The sequence below is a fragment of the Corticium candelabrum genome, chromosome 7 (assembly GCF_963422355.1).
Source record: "Corticium candelabrum chromosome 7, ooCorCand1.1, whole genome shotgun sequence".
Taxonomy (NCBI): Eukaryota; Metazoa; Porifera; class Homoscleromorpha; order Homosclerophorida; family Plakinidae; genus Corticium; species Corticium candelabrum.
In genome coordinates, this window is record NC_085091.1 from 6,913,686 (window position 1) to 6,935,845 (window position 22,160).

Here is a 22,160-nt window from a genome sequence, read left to right on the forward strand (position 1 = left end):
ATATGTAGTTGTCTGATGAGTTCAAACCGCCAAGAGTTGAATGCATGACATGGACGAGGTTTACAAACACAAACAAATGCTGCATATGCAGCGTGACTAGACAAGCCAGTAGTCTGTAAAATATTGGCTGAAATACGTCACATCACACACGGACACACACACACACACACACACACACACACACACACACACACACACACACACACACACACACACACACCAGCATTATGGTACTCCTATTAGCATAACTCAGAAGCAAAATTAATTATCAATCTCTATATAAATGCTACTATTTCTATACATCAACATTAACGGATAACAACACCACAGGCAAGCTCTCATCACAATTTACTGAGTACATTGATATCAACAATCACCAATAAATAAAGTACATGTACTTTGGGCTATACAGTCAACGATGCTTCCACTTTCGTTGTCTCGTGGCAACTCTTTCTCTGTTTGATCTTCTCTACAATATTCTCGATTTTGCCCTTTCGTAAATGCCGCGTAGGAGACAAGAAGCAAGTCATAATCTCATGATGTTGATCGATCCTGTAAAACCATTACACGTCATAACATAATACAAGTCATAACATAATACAACTCGGATGTTTTATTAAGTAATAAAACATCCATGTTCCTTGATAGTACTATACATATACAAAATAGGTACTGAAGTCTGTTCGATAATTGGAGAGGACATGGGAACTGCGGTTAATGGATAAGGAATAGAAGAGCAGAGATGGGCGTTGCTAGTGAAATAAACGGTTCTAGTTTGAAACGTTTAGCTATGAACTTAGGTTCAAAGATTCAACCAATGCTTCCACTACATGAGCTTGCTACCTACAGCTGTTTTCCTTATCAATCATATAGTTCAAAGTAGGTCCCCGTCAGCCTTCAAGTAGTGGGCGTTATAGCGGTGACTTTGAAGTTATCAGACACCTGATGTAAACGCAAGAGGAGAGCAGGGCCAAGTGAGTGTCATGCAGGAAGTTACTAATTGTGTCGTAATAAAGAACCAATCACAGTATTCATTAACTAATCTGGAACCTCCTCCTTGTGAGCTTTTAAATGATGTTGGAATCAACCAGCTAGGACATCCGCTTCAGGAGATACGGGTTTTCCCCACGTCCTCTCCAATTATCGAACAGACTTTACTGCAGCGTTCAAAATTCAATGGTAGCATGAAGCAATCAATCACGTAGCATGATACAAATAAATCACATATAGTATGGGTATGTCCAGGGTAGCTGAGATTCTATGCCAGGGAGTCAGAGCCGTATATCTACAACTCGGCTCTGCAGGGAGTGTTAGCCTCGAAGTTCCAGACCGTCTCCTAAAAAATGAGAGTCTGGAACTTTGAGGCTATAGTGCCTGCTCATTGCATCGTTAATTACCCGGGCAACTGCGGTTCACGTGGAAAAAGTCTCTCGCGGGAAGCATGCAGGCGACATGAGTTTGTTCCGTTTCGGAATGACAAAGTACCCAGTCAATGACATCCCAAGATCAGTTCACTACGCAGATCTAGACCGCCCTGTTGCGCTACTGCAGTGAGTCAGATAATTCAGATTGAGAACAAGCTTTTACAAGTGTTGTGGCTGCATTGTCAATAGCAGTTGACAATTATAAAAAATCAAGAGCACATTTGCTGTTTACTCTTGTACACTGCACATACAGACAGGCCAGGGCAGGTAAAAATTTTCAAACTGTCCCTTGGACAGGCATTTGTTGTGGCTGAATTTCGAACTCTGTAATGTCTGTATGTGCAGTGTAACTCTCCTGGTGCACAAACATGTGTTCCCGGGTCTCCGAGGCTGCCCACGCACACTCATTCAATTACACTCATTCAATTACACCGAATCCGCACGTATACTGCACAACAATTGCACAAACACCCGAACATGACTGCACTCTATCAGGTAATAACGAGAAAGTAGTTTAACATATAATGTTACTAACTTGACATTACACTTTGTTGCGTATGCGTGTGTGTGTGTGTGTGTGTGTGTGTGTGTGTGTGTGTGTGTGTGTGTATGCACACGTGTATGTCATTGTGTGTGTATTCCTGTGTGTGTACGTGTGTGTCCCTCCAAAACGGTGAGTCACAGTGCCACCAAATTCAAAGCACTCCGCATTCGGATAACTGACATCCTACAGTTGCCAGAAAAATTGACACGGATTCCCACGTAAGTGTAAAAGCATAAGCGGTAATTACATGGAAGAACAAACTCCCGGATAACAACTTCCCTGTATGTGTGACCAAATCATGTTCAGCAGTTGCAGCTATTTCGACACCTTCGCTGGACATTGTCATCTCCAAGGTGTTTCTGTCGTTGCACGAATCAGGTGTAGCAAATGTGGCAGCTATTCGACCCACACAGGCGGGTAAACGAAGGTAGGTGTATTATAAGGACCCGGGTATACTAAAAAATTTTCTTTTGTCAATGTCACTGGTAATAAACGACACAATCCATGTGTACTGTCCCATCGGAATGGCTATTTCAGATACGGTGGAGATGTGATGTGTTGTTCTATACAAATTCAAGTGAGAGAAAGGAGGCAGATTCAATCGGCAGGAAATCTCATCATCACAAGAAATTCTGGAAGGGCACCTTCATTGTTTGCCTCGATCAGTTTGATGTGTGTGAGGAAAGTTTGGTGGCACCATGACTTGCTGTTTTCAAGGCACACACACATGTACACACAGGCATACACACACAATGACATACACGCATATACACATGCACGCGAGCGCGTGCACACACACACACACAGACAGACAGACAGACAGACACACACACACACACACACACCAGGTCTCCTATAAAATAATAATAAATTATCTATAGATATACTTTACTTTTCACATGGGACCAATTTTATTACCCTGGACCACAATTGCCCAATCACCATGGAAATGGAAACCCCATGGCATAGCCATAATGTCATTTACACGTACAATCCATGCCATCATGTCTACTAAACCTTACACCAGGTCCCGTATATGACTCTCATCTTGCGCATCTTCGCACTTGGCCCTCCAACGGTCACGTGACTGATGTTTCCGACCTCTCACATGATGAACGCCGACGTCTCTTTCACAATCCTCACACTCCTTCTTTCCCTTCGTTATCTTCCTAAGGCCATACTTACAAACGACTCGATTACAAACCTCTTCTCTGTCACAAACAAGTTGTACACTCTCCTCTCTACAAATATATCGTACACTCTTCTTTCTAGTCGGTCTGGACATGTCCTCTGGTTTCCGCTTGTCTCGACGTGCCCTTCTGCGTGCAGCCTTCAAACGTTCCTCTTGCTTTCGAATTTCTTTCTCCTCAGGCGTTTCACGCGCACGTCTGGCCGCACTGGCTTTACGAAGTTTTTCGCGACGAATCCTTGTTTCTTCGGGTGTTTCTCTCTGTCGTCTTAGAAACGCTCTTCGCGCGGCACGAGAAGAAAATCGAAATTTTCGACGGCACGCCATTTTGTTAGGTTCCCGTATAAATAATAGCGCTCGCAGTCCCATTCTCTTGTACGCGCCGCAATATACAGACTCGAAAATTTCTACATTAAATTGTCAGTCTGGTCTTTCTCGCTCCTGCCGTTCCCCTGTATGTAAGGGCATCACGTTAGTACGAACTATGGGTTAGGCTACTACGGTAAGCGCTAACTAGTCTCGCGTGGCCAGACCTTCGGCGTACGCAGGGCGGATAGGCGTAGCTTCAACGGTTTCATGAGCTATTCAATAATTACATACTCAGCGACTATGATGTCACATTTTTAGCTTTATTTATGAGTCTCCCCACTTTTGAGGCCCATGTGACGGCCTCGCCTGTATGTCTTTCTACAGGTGTACATACTAAAACAAACGGAAGCTAGCGCACGTTAGCTTAGTAGTTTTACTCTAGACTATGGAATAAGTTATGTATGGATTAACTATACTTATTTTGTTACCTGGAACCCTGTTAGGCCTGGCATACAATTAGCTCCCACCTATAGCTATCTGTGTGATGGTCGTGATGGCATTACACGTGCAATCCACGCCATAGTACCTAGACTAACGGTTAGTCTCGTACTAATCTTACTTCGGGTCCCGTATACGGCTCTGATCTTGCGCATGTTCGTGTATTTTAGTCCTCAGGTGGTCACGTGATCGATGTTTCTGACCTCTCACATGATGAATGTCGACGTCTCTTTCACAATCCTCACACTCCTTCTTTCCCTTCGTAATCTTCCTAAGACCATACTTACAAACGACTCGATTACAAACCTTTCCTCTGTCACTAACATGGTGTAGGCTCTCCTCTCTACAAATATATCGTACACTCTTCTGTCTAGTCAGTCTAGACTTGTTCTCTCGTCTCTGCCTTTCTTTAATACAAGCCCTTCTGCGTGCAGCCATACGACGTTCTGCTTGCTTTCGGATTTCTTTCTCCTCAGGCGTTTCACGCGCCCGTCTCGCCGCATTGGCTATACGACCTTTTTCCCGACGAATCCTCGTTTCTTCGGGTGTTTCTCTCTGACGTCTTAGAGACACCAGTTGCGCAACACGAGACGAATACACAAATTTTCGCCGACGAGCCATTTTACGTTCCCGTATAAGCAACTTCGCTCGAAGTTCTGTTTTTCGTACGCGGCACTGTTAATAAAATTGGCACACCTAGAGTATACGTTTCCTCGTACGTCATTCTACAGGATTGAGCTCTTCTCTACGCATAAACACATACTAAAAACACACTAAGAGCGCACGCTCTAGACTGGAATTTCGAGGCAACTAACAAAGCTAGCGCGCGTTAGCTTAGTATTTATGACTGTAAGTACAATGTACATCGTAAAACCCTATTGATTCTTACATCACTTCAGCAGTATTGTAAACAATGCAACCGTACACGTACACAAATAAAAATATTTAGATTAAAAATTTACTTAGGGTACAGCCTAGTGAACAGACGACAGAACCAGTCTTGTTCTAATTCTCTTTGATAAAAGTAGTGGCTTTTAAAAAAGCCGGTTTGTTTCAAGCAAACTAAGACAAAGTCTGTTGCTTGTCTTTTAGCCTCCAAAGCCGTACAGAGTGCGACCCTGTCTCTTCAGGGCGTACACGACGTCCATGGCAGTGACTGTTTTTCGCTTGGCGTGCTCCGTGTACGTGACTGCATCACGAATGACGTTCTCCAAGAAGACCTTGAGTACCCCGCGGGTCTCCTCGTAGATGAGGCCGGAGATTCGCTTCACTCCGCCGCGACGAGCGAGTCGACGAATGGCGGGCTTGGTGATGCCCTGAATGTTGTCACGAAGGATCTTACGATGACGCTTGGCGCCTCCTTTTCCGAGACCTTTACCTCCTTTGCCACGACCGGACATACTGATACTGCCGCTCAAACTGACAAGACGTTGACTGAAGACCGAAGTTTGAAATTTCCGCTTTGTAGAGATGTGGCGGACCTGAACGGGAGCCTTACTTTCATAGGCTGTGATTGGTCCATCAATTAGTCTAACGCACTAGGGTAGTGCGACTCGATCCGATCCTTTTTCATGCAACGTATCTTAGCTGGAGCAGCACTTGGATTTCTCTCCGGAGCGGCTGCGTACAAGGCAATCTTTCGCACTCTTGAATCTAGTGACGAGGAAACTGTGGTAAAAGATTATTCCAGTTTCTCTCTAGCATACGGGCTACCAGAATTCAACAGCGATTTGTACCACTACAACAACCACGTGGTGCTCTATGACAATGCGAAGAAAGTGCCTGTGTGGGTGGCCGAACATCTCACACTCGATAATCTGAGAGGCACAGCTACAAGGGAACAATCTCAGTTTCAGTGTGATGACTATGTTCCTCGTCTGTTTCGTTCATCAAATGATGACTATTGGGATAGTGGATGGTCACGTGGTCACATGGTTCCTGCTGGAGACAACAAACACAGCCAGGAGGCCATGAACGATACTTTCTATCTAACAAACATTGTACCTCAAGACATTGACAATAATGCTTATTTTTGGTGCAAACTAGAGCGGTACTGTCGTTCTTTGGCAAGAAGGTACAACTTTGTGGAAATTGTATCTGGTCCACTGTGGTTACCTTTGACAACAAATGACGGGAGACGATTCGTAAAATATGATGTGATAGGAAAAAATGATGTTGCCGTTCCAACCCATCTCTTCAAGGTGGTAGTGGGAGAAAACGATGAAGAAATTGTTATTGGAGCTTTTGTTGTTCCAAACAAGGACATACCTGATGATAAACAACCAATTGACTATCAACGACCAATTGATGTAGTGGAGAAAATGGTCGGTGCAAAAATGTTTCCACGTTTAGATAGGAGACAAACAGAGGATTTGTGTGAAAGAGATGGATGCAAACATCTTGACAGTCCAGAGTTTGAATTATCTCTTTTTCAAGGCATAATTGAAGGGGCATACTCATTGCCTAGGCTAGAAACAGTATGGAGGAGAGTAAAAAAGAGCCATCCATGGTTAGTTGAGAAGTTAAAGGGTGCATATCTCAATAAACGAAAACAATTTCAACAAAAATAGGTTGATTTTGTACACGAGGTGTGTGTTATCATTCTGAGAAAGTTGCTTGTTGTGTTATATCGGTGTAGTTTTCTAGAACTTGTTGCTACATTTTGTAGTTTATCAATATGCTGAAAGCATTTTACTTTATATGTGTGTAACAGCTGTAATGTGATGTATGTGCCACAATTTGCCAATTGTATTCAATAAATTATTTTTATAAATGTTTATTAAGTCTATATAATTTTATTCAAGATGCAGTAGAATGGCTACATGCAACAAGATGAATGGAGCTACTCTTGCTTAGAAAGAGAATCATTCTTTTTTTTAAAACTGATGTGTACTCTGTCTCTATGATGATCAATCATACAAACAAATGGCAGTCTTTCACATCGATCTGTATACCTATGCAGCTGGTGATTGAACTAATTGATGATAACAGGCTTCAATAGGCCAGTCGGCTGAGTAGCATTAAACAAGCAACTACAGTGTCTATAGATTGATCAATACGTAAACAGACTATTACCAACTTTAAATGATGATCATTTGTATGAATTCTGTTGGAATACAAAATGTATCCTTTAATTAACGTTGTCATTGGTAACATCAACAGAATGGTAAAACACTCTTGCAATACCACAGTTTTGTTAATTCACTAAAACAGTAAACGTATGTGATGCAATCATGTCTTGCATACGGGATGTGTAATTGGTAAATTGATACATCCAGCGAGCCTCGCAAGCCATGCTCTACCGCGCAGTCGCTGAACTAATTACACGTGCCGCGGGAGGAGGAACCTTAGACGTTACCGCTACCTCACGTCATTGTGCTCATTGACACGTTACACTCTCCCAGTGCATTTTCTCTGCATAAACAAACGCTTGTCTAGTGATTTCAAAATCCCACGAGCAGGACATGCAGCTAAGGTAACACAGTTGCATGTGAGCAAAACTGCTTGTCTCACTAATTCCATGTTTTGCAGGATGCGGTCGTTTTTCTATTTCTGTGTGATGATCAGTCTATGCTCGTCGAGCGAGCCATTCGAGCTTACCGATTTTCCTGATATTCGGCCCTGGCCCAAGTGTGAATGCAGTAATCAGAAAGGCGAAAAGGTCAGCCAGTAAATTTCACTAGTAAATCGAATACACATGCAGTTGCAGTTAATGCAAGAAATTTTTTGGCAGCACTCTAGTACGACCATTGCTTGCTGTCTTGTTTAGTACGGTACTGCATGCATGCATGCGCACTGGTAGCTTCTAGCCTACATACCTCAGTAGTAAGCTGCAATCACGCACAACAGCAAATGATTTACATTTTCGTCAACAGAGTTACACAAGCATTACACATGCATCATTCATAAACACAGCGAATGAATGGTTCATTAATTAACTTCAATAATTAATTCAGTGAGATCGCTTTACAACTCATAATATATGCGGTCGCGTGTGTTACATGACTTGTTGTAGTCGGTTGAGGGTGTGATTAGACAATGCTTGCGGTTGTTCTCTACGTTGTACGCATACGTGCATGCTGTACGTATCGCTAAGCGTTGGGCGGTCTCCACGTGAAGACCTATAGATGTCGTTCTAGAACGCGCAGATTTTCTTGACCTGTAGGTACGCTCCCTTTGGCTTGCTCACAGTACAGTACTGTACATACTCGTCAACAGAGTTACACAAGCATTACACATGCACCATTCATAGATACAGCGAATAAATGGTTCATTCATTAACTAACTTAATTAATTCAATGAGATGCAATTACAACTCATAATGTATGCGGTCGCGTGTGTTAGGTGACTTGTTATGAATGATCAGTTGAGGGTGTCATTAGATAATGCTTGCAATTGTTCTCTACGTTGTACGCACACGTGCATGCGGTACGTATTGCTAAGCCTTGGGCGGTCTCCACGTGAAGACCAAGAGACGTCGTTCTAGAACGCGCAGATTTTCTCGATCTGTACATGTACGTACGCGCCCTTTGGCTTGCTCACCGTACAGTACTGTACCTTCAAACTACGGTACCGTGTACCCAATCTTCCACTGTGCTTTCTGAGTTTTGCCTGGACGTTGTGGAAGTTGTTCTGTCGTAAACATCCACTCGCGTTCCAGTGGTGGCTGAGATGGGGTGTCGAGGGGCGACAGACCTCTCAATGAATTGGGGTGTCTGAGTTCCCAATAATTGGATCTCCTTAAATGGAACCATGTACTTCTGCAATATGTTTGCCAATCCAATCACCAGGTAGGCCACTGCGCACACATCATGGACTCTGTTGACCGTCCTACCAGGCATGCAACGCCCACCACGCGGATACAGGCATCTCGAGGGCGTGTTAATTCGACGCAGAAGGTGGTAACCAAAGTTCACAAGCTGCTGCGTCTTTAACTTACAATACCCGTAGCATCCGCAACTTTAGAGAGAGCCTTCTCTACTCTTAGGAGGCTACTGGCCTACCTACAATCAACTATGACGAAGAAGAGGTCAAATAACTGTTCTCTCTTTCATGTGCACAAAGAGCTACTGTATGACATGAACTTGGTACACGTTTTGACCGATTTTGTTTCTTGTACCGACGAGCGAATGAAGTACTTTTGGGGCCTTAGTACTAGTGCTTGGTAATTGTTTCATTGGAATCATGTATTGTGTTTGGTATGAGATTAATTATATAATGGATATTGTAAACGTTTCAAAATTCGTAAGCTATATAGAACCTATAAGGACAGTAGCTTTTCAAACAAGCGGATGATCATATGACTCTGGAAATTTGTTGCCGGCACACCCAATCTGTAGGAGCTTCAGCCACCACTGCGTTCTGGTTTCGTACAACCAACTAGCTACAAACAGTGCACAACGTCTGTCGATCTGTACAGAGCTACGCTTGCCCCTCCCACCAGAAGCTGTGGGAGAGGCTACCTAACGTGGAAGTCGGACATTCGTTCGGAACAAACGCAGGCATGTTTGAGAAAAGTATCCTAAGGCCTGTCCACACCGGCAACTGAATTGCGATCCGATCGCGATCCGACCGCAACGCTGTCCACACTTGCAGCTGGATCGCGATCTGACTTCGATCCAATTAGAAATAGTAGGCGTTACCTTCACGTACGCTACGCGTGTAGTCGGAACATCTAAAGTTTTAGCATAGTCTCGCGCAGCCAGCCCCTCCCCCTTTCTGACGGATGTCAGAAAGGGGGAGGGGCTGGCTGCGCGAGACTACATCTAGCACTCCTCACTCGTCTTTGTTCTCGCTCACTTTACGTCGCTGTATCAGAGTTTTCCACAAGCAAAGAAGCCACACGTACGCAACGGTCGTCAGTCACGTGATATCGCAAATGAGGCGGAGGTAGCGTTTTCAAAGTGCAGTCTGGTCTAATGTGGACAGGCCTTTATTAATTAGGCGTAGGAACCGTGAGGGCATGTACTGCATGGGAGAACGTGCTCTTTCAACTTTCCTAGTTATGATTGAGACTCTTTACAAACTGTATGTGGCTCGGTTAGTGAAAACTCTGAAAAGCTATGAAGTGAACTGCAGATACAATTAGAGACCTAAGAAGACATAATATCTACGACAGTACTGTAGTGTTAATGTGTTTAAATTTCCTGTTTCGCTGTACGCTGTACACATGCATGCATACGTATTACGTAATGATTTATTGTTTAGTTTCACGCCCTTGTAGGCAGATTTCGCCCTCCGAGATAGATTTCTACAGCTCGTCCTAAACATGGTCACTACACCTATCATGCAGTAATATGAAAACAAGAAACCCACGTGACAGTGGAGCCGTATCTGCGTGGTTCCATTGGACCACTACACACTACAATTTTCTTTTCGCTCAGCTATCACTAACATCGACCGCTATAGAAAGCTAGAAGATTGTATACAAACGATGTGGTCGTTGGTTCGTACAAGTCTAGTCTGTCTGAGACTGCGGAGGCCTGATTCCGACGTCCACCAGATATATTTTATAGTCGGATATTATAGTAAACGACTCTATTCCATTTCGGTAGTAGGTTTATGAGTGTCTCTTATGTATTGCGGCTGGCATTCCGGGCTGGTTACCTCCGCCACAGACGTAGCGTGGTCCCCAAGTTTGGGGAGGCTGGTAAATTAAGCTGCAAATCACGTCCATTTCTCACACACAAAAACCCGCTCATTTTCTACTTTTCTAGCTCGCAGTTTGTAGACATCTAAGTAAATTAGTATCAATTTCAGGTTACAAATAAACTGTGGGACTGAGTACCGTCAGTGTGCGTATAAAGGAGTAGAAACACTGCTACCGTACTTGCCAAAATGTTTTCATGGCTTGCTGCGATCGTCAAAATTTAATTGCATCGCGATGACAATAAAATCTAGAAGACCAATTGAGTGCAAACGACGTTGACCAATTTTAGCATTTCGTAGTTTAGCAAACAATATAGGTCTAGCTATAGTTTTTTATTAATAGATAGAATACACATGTGGAGAGAGTACCGTGGAGTGCAAGCAAATCATTATAGGTAGCGGAGCCGCGTGAAATTCTATTCTCCTTAATTAAGTGTCCACGACTTCTCGACACTGGTTCTATCATACTGAAATGATGATGTGTATTGTCACAGAGATATAGTTAGCGTCGTCATCGATCGTCAACATACTACTCTGAGACTAAGAACTGTCACTGTTTAGTAACTTAAAATGATGGTTTTGCTTGAAGCGAAGTGACACGCCCAAATGTTTGTGGGGATATAGCCTGCCCTACCCCCCCCCCCCCCCCCCGACGTTAGGCCGGTGCCGACGCTAGTTCTTGTGTTGCACCACCGTGGTTAAATGCCATTGTGGTTCGATCTGCTACTATAGAGTGCCGGCTGGAAATGTTTGTTCTTTTGTCAAGGTGTCTCGATAACCTCTTCGCCATTTGCAGTAGCTATAGTTTGCCGGTGTATCCGGTATTTCGTTGCATCGGATTGCCGTGGTAGTAGTTAGTAGTCGTTCCGTGGCGATTTCTCAACTGGTCCATGTATCTGCGCCACACTTCACCCGCGACTTGGACGTCTGGAGCCTTCGCCTAACCACTGTTCCTGGTAACCGCCTGGTCTATCTCTGCATAGTTTTTCACGAATACCCATGCATTCTCCTACGTTAACACTCCGCTGCATTATTCGCTGATCATGGTTCGGACTTCCATTTTGGCTACCCTTGCTTTTGTCGTATTGTCGCAACCAGATTAGAACTAAGAAGGTCCATTCTCTATTTCAGTCGTCTCCCCATGAGTGACTTCGTGGGAAATATACCCGTGTGGTGAAGGGTGGTGTGGTCCTGCAGGCTGTACTGTACTAGAAACGTCACTTTTTCACTAATGGGTTACTGAGCTATTTATGCCGAGTCTTGTTTCACGGTCTGCACTGCATTCTTTGCCATTATAGAAGATCATAGATGTACACGTAAAATAGAGAAGAAGAATGTACACTCCCTAGCTAGTCTTACTCCATTTCTTACCTTCACAGGACTAGAGATACCGTCTCCACACTTAACTTGCATCGTTTGGGAATAATGCCACCTTTCCAAACACCTAACGAATTAGACGGACAAACGCTTCCTCCGAAGCTTTGTAAACGGGCGATTATATGAAACACCGTCATATATGCCTTAGAAATGCCCAAAGCGCAGACATACACTTCTCTATTTCCATTAGACAATCGTAGAAGTCAATAGTCTCTCTTAACACGAAGAAGCATTTAGCATACCCACAGCCCTGCGTAATTAAACCCAACTGCTGCTCACAAGATGACAAAGCCGCCGTAAATCAAGAAAAATGTGTCCAGACACCTTTGATATCTCTGACGACAAAGCAATTGCCATAAGTTGTTTGGATCAGTCACATCTCCTGCCTTAATTTTTCTTTACAATACAAGAAAGAATGACCGCAAAAAATGTTGAGGTACAAGAGAATGCCGTATTCAAAGCCACGCTCAAGCATATCCAAAATCCTTCCAGCACATTGCACATGTTCCGCCTCAATCATGGCAGGACCAGCTGCATTATTCGTTTCAAACATCAAAACGCCTTTTCTACTTACAGAAAATAAATTTCAACAAACCACCACTGTTCTTTCGCCTTTTTATGTACTGCCTCTTATATTTTGCTCAAATGCTGATTGTTCTCTATCCACATTATCCGGAGACTCGCTGTTTACTATCTGACCAAAATCGTTTTTTCACGTTTCCTTAGATTCTTCTTTCGACTCAGCTTGTTCTAACCGGGCACATATATGCAAGTGGTAGCTAGAGGATTGACTGCTACAGCAAACTGTGAAACTGTTTTACCTTCTATACTCTTCTTTGATTGGAAATGGAATCTCTCTGAGATCACCAATCGTATATTTCAAATGAAGAAGAAGACTGCCCTTCAACTCCTCGCAGCTCTTCTCTTGGTGACTAGGTGCTTAATTAAAGGGCTACTGTAGTGCAAAAATCAAAATTATTTTTGAGCTAAATTAAAAATCTATTTATGTGTACTTTAGAAAAAATTGAATTAGATTTTTTGCGAATGCACTGAGAGAATGAGAGAAGTTGAAAGTTACTTCCGTTTTTCATCTCCAGAATGGTGCAGATTAGCACATTGGCGTCATTGGAGTCACCCTATCCATTGTTGTGATACTCGAGTATGGTGCGGCGTTGTGTTGCAGGAGGCTGCAAAAACTCTGGTCAGTCTTGATTAAGTGTATTTCGATTTCCAAAAAATTCACACCTTTGTAAACGGTGGGGAAAACAAGTTCGACGAACAACTAAGTACAAGGAGACGGATGGCAAGAGCACTATAGAGTTTGCAGCTGTCACTTCAAAGAAGACAGTTTTGAGCAAGAGACTAAGTTGTGTTCAAAGCTTTGGACTCAGCAGCAAGAGAGAAGGCTATAGTCTGATGTAGTACCAATCATTTTCGTACAGCAGGTTGATTCTGCTCAGCGCAACCACCCCAGAAGAAGAAGAAGAAGAGGCTTGGCTTCGAGAAGCGAGAAAGAGCTAGAGTAAGCGCAGTTGCCTGTTGATCACCAAAACAAACAAATACGTAATCGTTTTACTTTCAGTTGTTGAAGGAAGCTCTTGTTTCTGTCGAAGGAGTGAGGCGCGAACATTCACAGACTGTGATGTCTTCTGAAAGAGCAAACACAGCAGCACTTATTATGATGATGGGGTTGCGTATACTCACGTGCAGACGGCGGTATCGCTCTCGTTCCATGTTCTTGGCGATACTGATAGTATGCTGCTTTCAGTACAGTACTGTACCCGTGCGTCAAGACAGTTGTAACGAAAACCAGGGTGATCTACGATTCACTACAAACTAGCGTCGCTTTCTCTCATTCTAGGCAGAACTTCTGCAATTTCGTTGCAACAGACACACACACACACACACACACACACACACACACACACACACACACACACACACACACACACACACACACACACGCACACACACAAACAAACAAACACACACACTCACGCACGCACACACACACTTGCACAGTACTCATAATTAGTAATCACAATCACATCTAGCGGAGACACTTCTTTTGCAGCTGTCGACTTCCGCTTCTGCAATAGGACTTACCACGACATGTCAGACAGCCGTTCACTGCGTTCGTCAACATCTGCAGATGAGGGCAATTCAATAGTAAATGCACTGTCAGCGAGTGGCTCAAACATATACGGTTTCACAGATCCAACGTCTTCTGCTGCATTCAGATGATGATGTCGACGGACTGAGAGATTGCTCTCCCGCATGCTCCAGCACTTCGCTCAACGAAGACTCCGACGACGACAAATCTTCTGAATCGATTTCCGAATCCTTACGCATAGCAAGGCCGCACCAACATGCCGCTATTGACCCACTCGCCTTACTATTTAGTATGTATGATAGCGCTCTGCCTTCACTTACGTCAGTGTGCTAACAACGCCCCATTCCGGAAATAGTATTGTAGAAGTAACTTTCAACTGCTCTCATTCTGTCAATACATTCGCAAAAAATCTAATTCATATTTTCTAAAGTACACATATGTAGATCTTTAAATTTAGCTCAAAAATAATTTTTGATTTTTGCGTTGCAGTAGTCCATAAAGCAGAGTATACGTTTTCGTGCCAATCGATGACATAAATATACCTTTGTGCTTTGCGCTTTGCTCTGCAGTAGGTTCGTCCGTCAGTTAAGGGTACGTCAATGGCAAAGAACTGCTCGAGCCTGTCTAAGTAATCTTCGAAGCCAGAACCCGTCACATGCTGTCCTATGCTGTTCCATCCTAGTCGCCAAATGTAATATCTCAGTGAACATATTAACGAAACACAACTTCGCGCTACAATAAACCCGCAGGCCCACGTGACTGAAGGACCCGTATCTACATTAAACAGTCTTTGTAGTTTGTAATTACAATGATAGCTGTTAACAAATAAATGTAATGCAAAAATGTTATTTAACTTAATGATTCTTAGGGTGAAATGGGTGCTACTGGTTTCAAAGGTAGTACAGGAGCAAATGGTGTACAAGTGAGTACAAGCAGCAGTAGCGATGGTTTTGTATAATTATAATTATCGTATAAGATGAAATATTAGCGAAAGCTTATTTTTGGCGGTTTGCTAAGAAATGGACAGAAGAGCATATTGGCGGATTTATTTTGGCGGTTGCACGTCGCTGTTGCATTTGATGTAGGCGTCTACCCTAGTCTCCACTCACTTGACACGTGCCGCCATGGGGGAGTTTGCAGTTGACAGCTGCAATCGTGACCATCACATTTCCGTGGCTTCGTTGTGTCACAACTATTGATGAAGAATTGCTGTGTAAGCGTGAAGAACAGAACCCAAATGATTCCTATGCTGTTGCCATTGTTATCGCTAGTAATCAATTAATGCTTGATGAACGTGGGTGATGACGTCAAGATAACGTCATACCCGTATATCTCGGTGGCCAAAATTATTGACGGATTTTATATTGGCGGTCGCTGGAAAATCCGCCAATCCGCGAAATTAACGCCCCGCCAATACTTCATCTTATACGATATGTCTGTAACTGCTATTACGTTAGGGTCTCAGAGGAAACATTGGCCCAGTTGGTCCAGATGGACCAAAGGGAGAAAAGGGGATCAAGGTAAGATACATGATATTTCTTCTCTTTCATGCATTATGTTTCTGTATATTTTAAGGGTGAGCTAGGCAACAGAGGTTACACAGGACTTCCTGGACCGAGTGTGAGTGACGTTTCTGTATAATTATAAATCATAATTACATTTGTGGTTGTTATTATATATTATGTCAGGGTAATCCAGGTCCGTATGGACACTATGGACCGAAAGGAACTAAAGGCAATATGGTATAACAGATTAATTTTGTGCTGCCCGATGCATCACGTTGCAGTTTTAGGGTATTAAAGGCAATGAAGGAGCACAAGGGCCTCCTGGATCTTCTGTGAGTACATATATCATGTCTTAAAACAATGCACGTATCTAGCATGCATTAGTAAATTATTGTAACTGATTGAAATTACTAAACTATCAATTTATGTGTAAATTATGCGCCGACTAAAGTATTGTATAAGTTATTTGCATACTCACACTTACGAGAAATATTGCATCATATATTAGCACAAGATACTGGTAACTGATCATGACCACATACACAAAATACATGTTTGAGATAAAAGAATCATCTACCATCTATACATGAATTGTTTAGCAGCATTATATAACAGTATAATGGGATTGTTCAAAACAATAGTTTACGTATTTCCAAAATACATTAACACTTTGATAACTTATTCAAAATATATTTTTCGGACACATGACGAATATTTGTGTTGCTTTGATGTAACACTTCTTTAAAATAATTTAAAAGATTTGGCTGTTAAATCTAAGACAATTATTGTATGTAAATGTAGAAAGTTGGCTAAACCCCTTGTTCTGTACGCCGTCTATTTTCTTTTTGTTCTTGTATGTGTACTTAACATCTCTAATTTGTTAGGTTTGTCTTCCATATGTATGTAGGACGTAGCACTAACTTACCGCTTAGATTAGAGTAATGTGCGGTGGGGTGGCTTGCTGGGTGGGTGGCTTGGTGGGGTTGGGTGGCTTGATAGGGTGGGTGGATTGGTTGGGTGGGGTGGCTTGGTGGGGTGGGGTGGCTTGGTGGGGTGGGGTGGCATGGTGGGGTAAGTGGCTTGATGGGGTGGAGTTTTTTGGTGGCGTGAGTGAGTTGCTGGAGTGTGGGGGTGTAGCGTGGTGAGTACGGTGTACTGTACCGTGATGATGTAGTGTGGCGTGGGGTGGGTTGGTATTGTGTGCTGTGCTGTGATGTGTGGTGTGGTGTGGTATTGTGTGGAGTGGTGTGGTATTGTGTGGTGTGGTGTGGTGTGGTGTGGTGGTACGAGGTGGCGTGGTGGTGTGGTGTAGGGTGGTGGGGTGGGGTGAAGTGGTGGCGTGGAGTGGTGTTGGGTGTAGTGTTCTTGTGTGGAGTGGTGGTGCAAAGTGGTGTGTGTGGTGTGGTGTGGTGTGGTGGTGTGGTGGTGGTGGTGGTGGTGGTGGTGGTGGTGGTGGTGGTGTGTGTGTGTGTGTGTGTGTGTGTGTGTGTGTGTGTGTATGTGTGTGTGTGTGTGTGTGCTTGTATGCGCTGTGGTGTTGTGTGTGTAGTGTGTTTCATACTTGTATCTAACTCTTGGTTGGTTGAAGATCCATGAAATCGACAAAATACCAACATACGCAGGTGAAAGTTGCATGTTTGAGAACACAGGCCAAACGTTCTTGACCCCAGACCTCAGCTATCTTATCGTGTGCGATGGCTCAAAATGGAAATTTATAAAGTATTGGTATTTATCATACAGATACAATACACGTAAGTTAACAATAATTGCAATTTTGTGTTCTTAGACTCGGAACTTCAGCCGGAGGTAGCTGTAAAGAGCTGTATGACAGTGGTCTACAAGGAAGCGAGCACTCTAAGTCTTACCTACTATTTGACAGCGCGGGAGGAGCGCTGTACGAGGTGATTCATTGTTACATACAAAATTAGAACAAATACAACTGCCAAACGCGACCTCTGTAAACTCTACAATTAGCGTATAGAGAAGTGTAGAAACTGTGGGGCGAGGCCAGAGAAGCCTATGGGCCACAAAAGATTTTCCTCTCACTGCAGTCGTCAGAAATGTTGCACAATATTGTAGCATTAAAGTCTAAGTGATTGCCACGCACATACGCAAGCACTTGCATTTGGGGGTTTGTACATTGTATATGTTAATCATTCGTGTTTGTGTTATATGCAGACATATTGTGATATGACTTCAGGAGGAGGAGGATGGACACTCGTCGCTCGAGCACACGGAAACAGTTCAGAGTGGGCTCCAGCTAGTCAATACTGGTATAACAACATGCTCATTGCGCCAGATACAGCTGCAGACGTTAGTGCAGTAAGTTCGATGAAAAACAAAGGATGGCTTAGTATCCATGGGCAGAAAATGAAAGTGTGCTACAACGGAACTCACACCAATTGTGCTGTGTTCACTCATAATCTTGGAATACCACTTTCTCAATTATTCTCTAACAATTTTGGCGTTACTGTTGCTGAGAATTACGACTTTCAAGCGCTTGCGACTGCGTTTGGCGTCAATCCTTATATGACCTTTCCAGCCAACCATCAGTGGTGCGGACTGAACTTAGGAGATGGATGCGCCCACTCCACTAATCCCAACGTCGCAGAACGTCACACAATTTGTCGCATCGGATGCATTGGGGACCACTCGGGGCGATCTGAGTGCAGGCTGGATGACTATGCTTTAGGAATTGGAGTAAGCAGCTGCTATGATAACTATGGTTGTGTTGCGACTGGAACGACAACAGAAAATTTGCATTACCGAGCTGGGATCAAATTCGGATTCTTCCCGCAAACTGCATTCATATATGTGCAGTAACGCAGAACAATGTTTTGGCCAGGACAGCTAATGTGTCAGTGTGTTTTCATTTTTGTCTGTGAGGTAGCTGGTTTAGTAAGTGCATGTAGTAGCGGTTTGTCATGCCACCTGAGGATGTTTGGAGCTTCTGTATGGAGCTAGTAGCACAATGCAATCGTTGTCGAAAAACTTTTTTCGCTTTTATGCCGTGGACAAAGCTGTGCTGTATGTAATCTGGATACACTATAAAGCCGTAGTGTGTGTGTGTGTGTGTGTGTGTGTGTGTGTGTGTGTGTGTGTGTGTGTGTGTGTGTGTGTGTTTGTGTGTGTGTTCAGAGTAAACTCTTGAACGGTGCGGCGGATAGATGCTATCGAACTGTTGTTCATCTGCTCTTCTACCCTGGCTCAGTCTGAGCCCATTGGTGGATCTTCGGTCCTCTCTCGAGGAGCCGACCCCCACGTGAAACCTAGCGAAGACGCGAACACTACACCTTACGCTTTACTGAAACGCACGGCGTTACCGATCTCGTGTGGACGTTTCGCGTCTCCGTCCTTTCAACGCTTCCAGAGATCGACGATTTCTCGCCGCCTGAAGCCGCGATCTTTCACAGCTTGCGTTTCTCTCCAACTTCTCATTGCATTTGCACCGAATCCGACCGAAGAGTTTCCAGCACCAACCGCTACACGGGGAAAGTGTGTGTGTGTTTGTGAGTGCGTGTGTGATTTTTGTGTCTGTCTGTCTGCATGTATGCATGTATGTATGTATGTATGTATGTATGTATGTATGTATGTATGTATGTATGTATGTATGTATGTATGTATGTATGTATGGATGGATGGATGGATGGATGGATGGATGGATGGATGGATGTATGTATGTATGTGACTCAATTGGTTAGAGCGTGCAGTTGGAGATTAGGAACATCCGGGACCTTCGGGTCAGAGTTTAAGTGCGAGAGGGAAACATACAGAAATTCCCTTGGGCAAGGGACTAACATACAATTGCCTCACTTTCCGGAGTGTCAGTTCTGTCCAAGGAGAAGAAGAAGTGACAAATAGACAGTGACTGCTGATAGCATTGTATCATCATAGCAATGTAGCATTGTAGCATTGTAGCATCGTAGCATAGTCATTGCAGTATCGAACCTGAGCCTGAAGGGCTCTTGTATGTACGTAGGTACAAAAAATGTACGTGTGTCTGTTGTCTGTCTCTCTGTCTGTCTGTCTGTTTGTCTGTCTTTCTGTCTGTATGTACGTATGTATATATGTCTGTTGTCTTTCTGTCTGTCTTTCTGTCTGTATGTACGTACGTATATATGTCTGTTGTCTTTCTGTCTGTCTGTCTGTCTGTCTGTCTGTCTGTCTGTCTGTCTGTCTGTCTGTCTGTCTGTCTGTCTGTCTGTCTGTCCGTCTGTCTGTCTGTCTGTCTATCTGTCTGTCTGATTGAAACTGGTTCTAACCGAGATGCAGCATGATTGCGTTCAATTAGAGATGAAGGAGCAGAAGCATGGTTAGATTCCATTCCATCTTCATAGACGTTTGCACTTTCATCTGGCAATTTTGACTTGGCGGCTTCTTTCAGAATGGGTCTACCTTTGTCTTTACCACCTTTGGCCACTAAATGATGATGTGAAAATTCACTAGATGTTGAAGGCTACCATTTACTAACATGCAAAATGGGTGAAGGCCCAGTTTGGTCTCACAATTCTGTTGTCTTGTGCTGGTCCGAATGCTTGAGCAGTCTACAATGCCAACATCAAATTCAACCAAAACATGGATATACAACATTCAACAATAGAGCGGACATTGTTGTGTATGACTCAACATGTGGGGGAAATGTTGAGCTCGATGTGGCCCTTGCTTACCTCTGGAGCCAAGACATTCTGCGAAGTGCAACAACTATGGATGAAGCCGCAGCAAGTAGGAGAGAAGACATCAAACATAGCAAATATTCTAAAGAGCAGTTGCCTGAAGCGTACACTCCTACCCTTATTCCACTAGGTTTCCAACACTTTGTTGGATGGGAAGAAGCATCAACGTTCCTCAATAAACTTTGCAAACTATATAGAGATTTTAAGACACATTGGAGAAGACGCTTGTAAGTACAACTTCAGCATTGCAATGCCTCGGTGTTGGCTAGAAGGATGATCAGAGTAACATATGGACAGAACGCTGGCCAGAGTCTAGATGTTGTTCAACTTTCAATTCAGTAAACTAAGTTTTGGTTTGTAGGCTCCGTAGGGGAGCTTTTTAATGGTACTTGTTATTTTGTAATTGTAATTGTAGTTGTGACACTTGTTGTTCATTTGCTGTTACTTTAGTTTTACCTGTATTTGCTTTGATGTATAAAAATATATAAAATCTGTCTGCCTGCCTGTCTGTCTGTGTAAGTGTGTGCGCGCGCGTGTGTATGTGTGCATACAACGATAAATTAATTTACTAACAACTAATCTAATCTTCCCCTAAGGAGAAGGAGATGGTGAGCTAGTCTAGCATATGTAAAAGCTCAAACTGTGTGTGTGTTTGTTTGTGTGTTCGCGATAAGCGGCCACGCCTTTTGTCCGTTTGTAATCGAAATCAGCACTGACACTCGGTAGTCAAAAGGGAAGGTATGCGTAAACGACTCAAAATTTGAACGGCGTCCCCTCTCGAGGGATTGAACCCTTATAAATTTTCTCACGGTCAGACTGCATCGTCCTTTAGAACGAGAACTTTCCCGTACCTTGCCCGTACGCAAGGACGAGGGGCAGTCATAGTACATGTACTGATTGCTGCACGACAGCCTCTTTCACTAGATAGCAATGATACTAAAGATTTATGTGCTAGTTATGTGTGCATAGGGGGATGAACATTTGAGGCATGCCCAGCAGAAAAAAAAACTTACTAGAAAATATATTAAGCTGTGAACCTTTTCACTTCTTCTTAAGCATCAGTGTTTAATTTTTAGGGTTAGCGTCACCGCCTGTATAATTTTGATCGTGGAGATAGCACATGCTCGTGCTTGCTTTGACATTCATTTATGATTCAAACACGTCGTGCACTGTCAGTGGCGGACCTAAAAGGTTCAGAAAAGCCGTAGCTAAGGGGGATCATAGAATGATTCCTAAAGTTTGCGGGCGTGTTCCTTTTATTATTTATTGTATACGTTTGTGATGACCAGTCACGAATTCCTACTATCTACACTGAAAGTGTGAAAGTGGATAGTATTAGTATGTGGACAGTAAATTTATCTATAATCCTAACCCTAAATTATAGACAGATTTTGTTCCATCAATTAAGGACGAAGATGGCACTTAAAGTAGAGAAGAAAACATACTAATATTTAAATTGTTTTTATATTTATAAATATATGGTTGTAATTTGGGGACTATACTCATACAAAAATCGTTCTGCGTTGTAAATTAATATCAATATTAAAAGTATTAAAAATTAACATGTTCCCCTATTTTTTGGCCTTGGCTATACGCCGCTGGAATGCCCGTAGTCATTGGTAGGATTGGTGGAGTTTCAACCCTATGTCACTTTCAAGATTTGTACTTTGAGGTTCCGGAAACTTTTGAAATAGGACAAAGCTGATTAAACAACCTTTTATTTAATTACCTCATAACGACGTCACTACACGTTTAGTCTGAAAGAACGTAAAAACGAACTACGTAACACTTGATTCTAGTTCACGCCTTGGCCCAAGATTAAAGAACACGCCCACCTAATTAATTAATTCTGATTTTAACCCCACCACTTTAAAATTTGT

General features: G+C 43.1%; 4 protein-coding genes across 4 annotated transcripts; 2 read left to right on the plus strand and 2 right to left on the minus strand.

The window, feature by feature from the left end:
* Nucleotides 1-249: 249 nt before the first annotated feature.
* Nucleotides 250-4,585, minus strand: LOC134182577 (uncharacterized). The gene is made up of 2 exons (XM_062649998.1): nt 4,086-4,585; nt 250-552 (listed from the first exon to the last, which is right to left on the minus strand). The coding sequence occupies exons 1-2, from the start codon at nt 4,583-4,585 to the stop codon at nt 405-407; spliced, it is 648 nt and encodes a 215-aa protein (XP_062505982.1). The 3' UTR covers nt 250-404.
* A 301-nt stretch (nt 4,586-4,886) lies between these two features.
* Nucleotides 4,887-5,395, minus strand: LOC134182005 (histone H4). The gene has a single exon (XM_062649316.1). It carries the CDS (start codon nt 5,362-5,364, stop codon nt 5,053-5,055), a length of 312 nt encoding a protein of 103 aa, XP_062505300.1. The 5' UTR covers nt 5,365-5,395; the 3' UTR covers nt 4,887-5,052.
* A 139-nt stretch (nt 5,396-5,534) lies between these two features.
* LOC134182192 (nuclease EXOG, mitochondrial-like) lies at nt 5,535-6,741 on the plus strand. The gene has a single exon (XM_062649566.1). The coding sequence runs from the start codon at nt 5,536-5,538 to the stop codon at nt 6,532-6,534; it is 999 nt and encodes a 332-aa protein (XP_062505550.1). The 5' UTR covers nt 5,535; the 3' UTR covers nt 6,535-6,741.
* A 580-nt stretch (nt 6,742-7,321) lies between these two features.
* Nucleotides 7,322-18,642, plus strand: LOC134182419 (collagen EMF1-alpha-like). Its single transcript, XM_062649821.1, has 10 exons — nt 7,322-7,439; nt 7,496-7,625; nt 14,971-15,024; nt 15,560-15,622; nt 15,678-15,722; nt 15,791-15,844; nt 15,895-15,939; nt 17,196-17,326; nt 17,394-17,508; nt 17,786-18,642. The coding sequence occupies exons 1-10, from the start codon at nt 7,429-7,431 to the stop codon at nt 18,428-18,430; spliced, it is 1,293 nt and encodes a 430-aa protein (XP_062505805.1). The 5' UTR covers nt 7,322-7,428; the 3' UTR covers nt 18,431-18,642.
* The last annotated feature ends 3,518 nt before the right edge of the window (nt 18,643-22,160 follow it).

Coding starts and splice junctions, on each gene's coding strand:
- LOC134182419 (XM_062649821.1), top strand. Junction 15,623..15,677: donor AGGGAGAAAAGGGGATCAAG/GTAAGATACATG, acceptor GTATATTTTAAG/GGTGAGCTAGGCAACAGAGG. Junction 15,723..15,790: donor CAGGACTTCCTGGACCGAGT/GTGAGTGACGTT, acceptor ATATTATGTCAG/GGTAATCCAGGTCCGTATGG.
- LOC134182005 (XM_062649316.1), bottom strand. CDS start 5,364: ATGTCCGGTCGTGGCAAAGGAGGTAAAGGTCTCGGAAAAGGAGGCGCC.
- LOC134182192 (XM_062649566.1), top strand. CDS start 5,536: ATGCAACGTATCTTAGCTGGAGCAGCACTTGGATTTCTCTCCGGAGCG.
- LOC134182577 (XM_062649998.1), bottom strand. CDS start 4,585: ATGGCTCGTCGGCGAAAATTTGTGTATTCGTCTCGTGTTGCGCAACTG. Junction 553..4,085: donor AGCCGTATACGGGACCCGAA/GTAAGATTAGTA, acceptor ATGGTTTTACAG/GATCGATCAACATCATGAGA.